This window comes from Eurytemora carolleeae, unplaced genomic scaffold (assembly GCF_000591075.1).
Source record: "Eurytemora carolleeae unplaced genomic scaffold, Eaff_2.0 scaffold77, whole genome shotgun sequence".
NCBI lineage: Eukaryota > Metazoa > Arthropoda > Copepoda > Calanoida > Temoridae > Eurytemora > Eurytemora carolleeae.
Genome location: NW_019396022.1, coordinates 495,221 through 504,049, shown reverse-complemented (window position 1 = coordinate 504,049; position 8,829 = coordinate 495,221). Strand labels below are relative to the sequence as shown.

The 8,829-nt window shown below is 31.4% G+C and overlaps 1 protein-coding gene across 3 annotated transcripts in view; it reads right to left on the bottom strand.

The window, feature by feature from the left end:
* Positions 1-437: 437 nt before the first annotated feature.
* Positions 438-8,829, bottom strand: part of LOC111698945 (sterol regulatory element-binding protein 1) — a 26,503-nt gene continuing 18,111 nt past the window's right edge. For 2 of the 3 annotated variants that reach the window (XM_023469475.1, XM_023469630.1), the window contains exons 21-28: positions 7,287-7,370; positions 6,543-6,660; positions 5,784-5,907; positions 4,466-4,547; positions 4,057-4,180; positions 2,215-2,278; positions 1,578-1,644; positions 438-531 (exon numbers count right to left, since the gene is read on the bottom strand). In XM_023469475.1, coding sequence (XP_023325243.1) covers positions 480-531; positions 1,578-1,644; positions 2,215-2,278; positions 4,057-4,180; positions 4,466-4,547; positions 5,784-5,907; positions 6,543-6,660; positions 7,287-7,370 — 715 coding nt within the window. In that variant the 3' untranslated portion in view covers positions 438-479. The remainder of the gene's footprint in view (positions 532-1,577; positions 1,645-2,214; positions 2,279-4,056; positions 4,181-4,465; positions 4,548-5,783; positions 5,908-6,542; positions 6,661-7,286; positions 7,371-8,829) is intronic. The other variant, XM_023469551.1, reaches the window with a different exon arrangement.

The following is an 8,829-nucleotide window of genomic DNA, read 5'->3' as shown; positions in this document are numbered from 1 at the left end:
TCATTCAACCATAAACTGAGTAGAAATCTGCTTAGCACTGCTTTAAAGGGAGTGTTTGCTAATCTTGACAGGGGGTGTTAGAATAATCTTAATAATTGAAATGTTGATAAGGATTAGATTTTTTCAAGAAGCCTAAACTGAAATATGGAATTATGGAATAATGGAGGTAGAAACTTGTAAGAAATTGATTCAAAACCAATTCTAGCCAACAGTTTGACAGATCTCTCATTGATCAAGTTTAAAGTTATGATATAATTAAAGGTTGATTAATAAGTTAAATATTGAAAAATCTGATCCACATGAAAAGTTATTTGTCGGTTACACCCCCTGTCAAACCCTTAACATCAACAATTTAGAAGAAGAGGGATGGCAAGCAAATTTTAATAGTTTTTTGTGTGAAACCATGTTTGAAGAAAATTGACTAAAAACTGGTGAGGAAAAACTATTATAAACTTGCCATCAGTCTCTTTAAAACTAAATTATCCTACCTGACTTGTGGTGTCTGTTTTCTCTCCACGATCCAAATAAAATCTAGAAAATATTTAAAAACTAGAAATCGGAAATAAATTTCCAACGAATTTTAGGAAAAGTATTTCATGAATCTTTAAGGGGGGGGGGGCGAGCTTTATGAAAATTATAAATAAAAAAACAGTGCTCAGGATCTACTTCATTTTGATACTATCCTGGCGCCGATCTAAAAAAGGGCCCGGATCCATTTAGGAATATTAACGTTTTCATTTAAAAAAAACGATAGTTTTGTTATAAAAACGACGACAAAAAAAAACAAAAACGAAACGATACTTTCTAAAACCGATCGTTTTTTAAAAAGTTCGTTTTGCAATATGATCGTTTTTATAAACCTCGCCGTTTCGTTGACGATCTTTAACGACGTCCTTTCGTTAACAATCGGCAACGACGTCCCTTCATTAACTATCGTAAACGAAGAAAGGAAACCGCCCTGAAGGGCATCGGTACTTATCATTGAGCACAGAGCAGTTTTAAAGAAAATATCAAGAAGTTTTAGCTCCCCCACAACTGTTTACCCTCAAATAACACGACATTCGACAAAGGTGCGCTGCGTGTAATTTTTTTTCAAAAAAGACAGTTTTTGTAAAGCTCGTCGTTTCGTTAACGATCGTTAACATATTTATCAACGAAAAGAAATTTCAAAAACGACCGTTTTTTCAAAAATAATGTTTTTTAAAACAATCGTACAAAACCAATCGCTGATTATTTTTATAAAAACGATCGTTTTCAAAAACGATATTTATTCGTTTTCTAAAATTAAAAACGATAGATTTTTAAATACTTTTTCTACCTTTTTTTCGCTAATTTTTATGCTAAAACTTGATGAACAATTCAGAGATTTGGACATTTTTAATAATCTCTCATTTTTAACAATTCAGATTTGTGGTATGAGAGGAAATTTTCTTTGCAAGTTTTGTATGATTTTTTTTATCCATATCCTATGAATAGAACTATAACTTCATAATACTTTCTTTGTCCCTTTTTCTCGGGCCCGAAAATCAGCGAAAATATTGAAGATATGATTTTAAATGATAAAATAGAATTAATACCTGACAGCCTCTTCTAGAAACTCAGTAGTATCATTACACATAGATTCACCAGTTAAATATTCTCCTACTGGATTAAATCAATCAGTTTTATATTTGGTCAATTAGTTTTATATTTCATCTATAAGTTTTATATTTGATCTATTAGTTTTCTAATTTATCAATTGGTTTTCTAATTGATCAATTAACTTTCTAATTGATCAATTAATTTTGTAATTGATCAATTGGTTTTATATTTGATCAATTAGTTTTTTAATATGTCAATTGGTTTTCTAATTGATCATTTAATTTTGTAATTGATCAATTAGTTTTCTAATTGATCAATTAATTTTGTAATTGATAAATTAGTTTTATAATCGATCAAATAGTTATATGATCGATTAATCAGTAAAAACAGTGGAATTAAATGTCTAACAAATTACGTAAATTCAAGGATTTCTTTATATTACGCAAGATCATAAGAATCGACACAACTAATAAAATATGTCGGTTTAATGCATGCATTTTTTATTTGTTTTGATATTTTCACATTTAAACATAAACATTATTTCTATCTATGGGATAGAACAAATTCTAATTCTATGCAAATAATATAAAAATTAAATATTTTTATTACTCTATGAAAAAGGGGTAAAGTTACCTAAAACTGTCCTGAGGGTGGTATGAGCAGCAAGCAGCGCTACATATGCTGGATTCTCACATTCCTAACAGATATACTATAAAATACTATAAAAATGCAGTACACATTTATAGAGTTATAAATGCAGCACACATTTAGAGTACAACGGAGTACATAGAATGTACTTTAGAGCACAATAACCAACAAAAAAATGAAGAAACGATCGAAACGAAGGAACGAATAAAAACTAATAAGTAAATTAACAAACAAAAGATATACTCATTTTTATCCATCCCTATCTAAATCTATTTCTATTTTTAAACACATAAGTCTATGTCCATGCATGTCTCTTCTCATGTCTATCTGCATGTCTATCTTCATGTCTATCCATGTCAATCAATGTCTGTCTGCGTTTATCCATGTCTATCCATGTCTATCCATGTTAATCCAATGTTTATCCATGTCTATCCATGTCTGTCTGCGTTTATCCATGTCTATCCATGTCTATCTATGTTTATCTATGTCTATCTATGTCTATCCATGTCTATCCATGTCTATCCATGTCTATCCATGTTTATCCATGTCTATCCATGTCTCTTTATGTCTATCCATGTCTCGTCTATCCATGTCTATCCATGTAAATCCATGTTTATCCATGTTCATCCATGTCTATCCATGTTTATCCACGTTTATCCCTGTCTATCCATGTCTCTTCATGTCTATCCATGTCTCGTCTATCCATGTCTATCCATGTTAATCCATGTTTATCCATGTTTATCCATGTCTCTTCATGTCTATTCATGTCTGTTCATGTCTGTTTATGTCTGTTTATGTCTGTTCATGCCTGTTCATGTATTCATGTCTGTTCATGTCTGTTCATGTCTGTTTATGTCTATCCATGTCTATATACATGTCTGTATCCGTGTCTAACCAGTTCAGTCCTGTCTATCCATGTATATCCGCATGTCTGTCCTGTCTAAATTTGTCTGACTTTGTCCATCTTTGTCTATCTATTTATCCATCTATCCATCTATCTATCTAGCGCCAGACTGGCGTCTGGTGTATATCCTACTTCTGCTATACCTCCCCCCGCTGTTCTTTTTCATACTTCTCGGTGAATATCTCTATACAACCAAAGTTTGGTTAGATGGAAATGAATGTCGTCATCTCCCAAAGAAAACCTATTTGTTAAATCAACTCAAATCAGTTTAAGGGAAGCTGCCTAGATCATACTTTATGTTTCATAACTCATCAGTGTTATCAAATAATTGTTAAAACGTTCCTTCTGCGGACAATTCCTTCTGGTGAAAATTTACAAACGAAATCAAGCCCTTTCTTAGAAATTATAAACCGTAAAAACGTCTCAAAGGTATCAAATGAATCCAAATATCTAACTCAATAATACTGCACTCTTGGTTCAAATATGTTACCTAGCCAGTCTTTCCCTTTAAATTCTATCTGAGGTTTAATTATAATTCATTTCTCTCACGTGGTTGCTGTAGAAACCTGAGATCGAAACCAATGAGTGGATATTGCTAATCTTGAACGCTTGATCTCGATATCCAATTTGAGCACTTTTGAATTCAAGGATAAATGCTTGATCTCTCAATTCAGGTATTATTTGTAGGGTGTGACCATCATCAAAATTAATCCGTAGATCTCCATAAGATCTCCTCAGCAACAAGTATGTCTACTACATAAAGGCATATGTTTGGAATTGTTGTACCAGCTGACAGCTATATTTTTGGTCAAAAATGGCTTTACAAATGGTTGGTTTTATTTTTGGCCCCTTATAAATAAAAAATAAAAAATTGGAAATTAAAAATACAATTTTTTAATACATCCATTTTTTTCTAAATCTACCTGATAGAGAACAGGGAGGTTGTCAATCTCAGGATACAAAGCAGTGGCGGCTTCTATCTGATTAGAGTTCCATAAAGAAATGCATTTGAAGACATCTACCCACCAGGAGGCCACCAGATCGACACTAAATAATAGAAAAGAGTTATGCAATAAAATTATAGAAATATAGAAACAAGTTTTAGTCCCATAAATTTATTTATGAATAGAACTTAAGTCAAGATAACAGAAGAAATAAGGGGCAAATTAATTGTGATTTGAAGAAAGAAGGCCAGTCAACATAAAATAGACTTCGCTGACTTATTTATGATTAAATTAATGATATAAAAATAAATTCAAAATGTTAAAACGCACGATATAATTAATGGTTTAATGCATTCAAAATGGCTACCTGGACTTCAAAATGGTATACCTGTTGGAGATTAAGGAACCGGTTCTTGTGTTCGCTGCTTCTACAGATTCCAAGATGGCTGCCACGTGGGACAGATTTCTCTCTGAAATAGAATTTCAAATTATTTATTTATTCATAAAAATAAAAATACCAAGAACCCCCATATGGTTTCACAAATGTATTTTACATTTTATTTGAGACCACCCTTGGTAATTTTAAATTTATTTTAAATAGAACTCAAAAATATTTGACTCCTAAATTTTCAAATTTCATACCGAAGAATAGAATTTTCAATCAATGTAGTTGTGTACTAAAAAAAAAAAAAAATTTAGATAGATGTTGGAATTTGGAAATCCGCCAAATAATACAGAAAATTCTGCAAAATCTTGAGATTTTTATCAAAGGAAATGGTTGCAAGTGAAGTATCATTTAAACTATTTGAAGAATGAGTTTCCCTGTGAATCTCGTTAATTATTCTTTAATTTAATTTAAAATTTACTATTTGCATTGCGTGAAGTTAATAACTAGTTAATAGTTTGGGGAGGTTAAATGCAAAGTTTTTCAATCAGAATATGTGATTAAACTACATTTTAAATAATTTTAGCTAAAGAATTTTTCTTTTAAATATTAATGGAGGGCAATATTTAAAAAATAAAAAAATCAAGGTGATTGAGACTTGAGGGCAACATAAAAATAACAGACAAAAAACTTAAACCAGTAACAATTTATAAAAAAATACAACAATAATATTTTCCATTTTCTCAGAGATATTCAATACAAATCGTGTAATCTCCGACTTTTAGGATAGGAGGAAGACGACTTATATTAAAACAACTATGACATGAAAATGTATTGAGTCCAATTAATTTCAATTATTACTTATCCCCAAATTGACCTTAAATCAATGTTTGATTTAAAACCATTTGGAAATACAAATAATTTAATTTCTTTACAATTAGATCTTGTAGAATTCATAGTTTGAAATATCAGTTTGCAATTGGGGCTATTAATCGTTAACAAAGACGATCGAAAAAAAAACGATAGTTTTTCATTATTGAAACAAACCACACGTTTAGAGCCGAAAAAAAACCAACAACGATTATTTAAAAAAAAAATAGTTCTTAAAACGATCTTTTTCAAAAACGATACTTTTTAAAAGTGACCGTTTCGTTTCACACATTTTCTTCGTCGTTTTTGAAACGAAACGATAAATTTTCAAAAAAAATGAATACGATCCCTAGTTGCGATTATATATGATTTAGAAAACTTTTGTTACTGGCGAGAGTTTACTGCTCAGCGCAGAGCAAAATGAAGGGAAAGGGTTGAATTAATATTTGACCTTGTGTTGGGCAGATTATTGTGTTGAGAGCTAGGTTGAGGTTCATATTCTTAAACTTGTTTAGCAGCATGTCAGCAGGGTTCAGCCCGCTCGCTTGGCTGGTCAAACCCAAGCAGGGGTCAACCTTAACATTTACTGGGTTAACTTTAAACAGAAATCTTTAAAAAAAATTAAGATTATAAACAGTGCTTAGGATTCATTTAATTTTGATGCGGATCCGGATCCGGATCCTGGATCCGCACTGGAAAAAAATGGACCCGGATCCAGGTCATTCCTTTAAGATTTACGGAATTTCTTAAACAAAAAAATAATTTTCAAATTTTTTTTTTTTATTTTTATCCTAAAACTTGTTGGAACCATTCAGAAATGAGGAAATTTTTAACATCTCCCTTTTTTCAAAAAATCAGATTTGGGTTTTAGCAGTAACATCTTTTTTTTGCAGTATTTGGTTGATATTTTACCCCTTGGATCCGGATCCTAAGCACTGATTATAAACAATACATCCAGGCAGATGCAAGATTGCTCTAAACAAAGTTGAAAGAAAAAGTCGTCTTTCATTAAATTGATTTATCCGCCTACCAAAGTACATTAAAATCAAATGTTCATCACTTTAGTTTCTTATTTATTTCAGATAAACAAAAACATAAAACATCTCTCTACTCTCTTCTCTCTAACTTAAACAATGTACAGAGCCTAAGGAAAAAAAGTCCAATCCACATTTCTATAAACGTCACGAACAGACCCATAGTAAAAGTTAACCTGAAGGTTCCAATGCTGATGAATTAAAAAGTTTGATCCCTGGGATCCCAGAATCCAGGATTGTTCAGTTCCACCATGATCCTTCTTTGGCAGTCCTTTTCCCAGGTTAAGGATATACCTAGAGAAAATACAATTATCAACAAATCTAGAAAGTTCTCTGTCCTGGTGTGTGTTAGTGACAGGCTGTCAAACCAAAGGTTGAAACTTTTGTGTGGAGTATCGTTAATTTGAAACGCTTGATCTGGATATCAGATATGGGCATTTTTTTTTTAATTTGAGGATACATCCTTGATCCTTAATCTGCCATGGGCAACTAGTTTTATCTAAACATTAATAAAATGGTAAAACCAATATTGGTATATTGGATACCTTTAATCCCGATCGCTTAATATAAATATGTGGACACTTTGATAATTTCCTTCTTAATCCGCTCTTTTTCTTTCTTTTATATTCGCTACCAGTTTCCGACTAATGCAAGTTCACTTATTAAATGGCGCGCAAAATTTCAAATTTTTCTGGCTTTTCTGATTGGCTATTCTGGTTTGTCCAAACCCACTCGATTGGTTGAGTTATACAAACTTTTATTAAGACAAACTTGATATTAAATAAGTCTTGAAATTAACAAACACAGAAGAAAGAGCATTGATCTGGATGTCCACAATTCTGAAGTTTTCATCTTAGTCCCGATATATGCCTGAGTTAAAGGTACCTATGACTTTGACTTGATAAAGGATTAAAATGAACCTGAGAATGAATGCAGGGATCCAGGAGCTGAACAGCTTGACCGTCATCGCCAGCTGGATATATATAGCGGTCAAATCCTTTGCTCTGGGAAACAAACCGGCTCAAACCAGTTTTAAAATGAGTTTCTTGTTATTGTTGATTTCCATAATTTTAAATGGGTTTTATTCTACGAAAACATTCTGAGGTTAAATTAGCTTTTTTCTCTTGTGAATATCTTTTGATTTACAGTGACAACAGACAAACTAAGAAATTATGTAATAAAATATAATAAGAGATTCCGTAGAAAAAAATAGCAAGAGGTTGCTTGATATTTGAACATATTTAGAGGGATTTACATCACACCGGTTGAGAATAAATAAGTTCCCAATTTTACAAAAAATATTTCCACCATCATCTTAAAATATATAATTATCATTTGATTAATTTGAGTGCAACAAACTGTTCATCTCAATGAAGGTAAATGATTATATAAGAACCATCTTTTACTGTCCCCGAAGAAAATTTTAACTTTGTACAGTAATAAATCATGATGGGTAATTACTAAATGAGAAAGTTTATATCCATTATCCACAACAACAACACGTAATTAAGATCCAATTAGATCATATTTGATGTAAATTTGAGATGTTTACGTTTCCTCTTCTTTCCTAGAGTCATAGTTTAAATGTTTTAAGATTACTACAGTGAAAAGTGGAGACTAGAAATGATTATCTAATTTTCAACTGGTCTGTTTCCAATAAAGTCCCGTAAAGTCCCATAAACATATTTATATTAGTTGTTATAATTAAGAATAAAATTCTTGCGTCATTTTTTAAGTAAGGAAATAAAACGAAATTCAGTGCCGTGTATAGTCACCACTCACCACAGTCTTCATATTATCACTTTGGAAGCAATAGAACACGACGACTTCTCAAATGTCGTCTTCCTTGGAATTTATTCTATAAGAATAATTCCTACTTAAGAATCTTAGTAAAGCATTTGGGTGTAATCTATTATATATATACTTTGCATGTCTGTCTGTTTGTTTGTCTGTCTAACGTCAAAACGGCCCAAATTTTGTGTGGGATCCCAGGAGAGGTTTATGGAAAATGGAATTTTCAAAAAAATTTCTTCTAAAAAAGTTTGATTTTTTGGAAATTTTGAAAATCCACGAATTTTTTTGTTAAATCCGTTAAATTTTTTGGTTTGTTTTTATTTAAAATGTAAACAAAGAGCACATGTTCACAATTGAAATAGAAGATGGACGCGAAGCCTAGTTAGTTACAGGGTGTCCCAAAAAACATGGGAATTCAGTGACGAATTCGAAATCGTCTTAGTTATGAATTAGCATTGTAATACCTGATTTCAAAAGTCATATTATTATTATGTCTGCTAGAGTTTATTTATGAAAACGGTAAATGGCTGTAAAGATGTGTCTATAATGTCTCTGCAAGATGAACAGTGAAGACGGACAAGTTTACTCTGTTTGTATACTGTAATTTTCTTGTTTTACTAAGTACAACCGTATGCAGTCAAAACATAAACAAACAAAATGTGAACATAG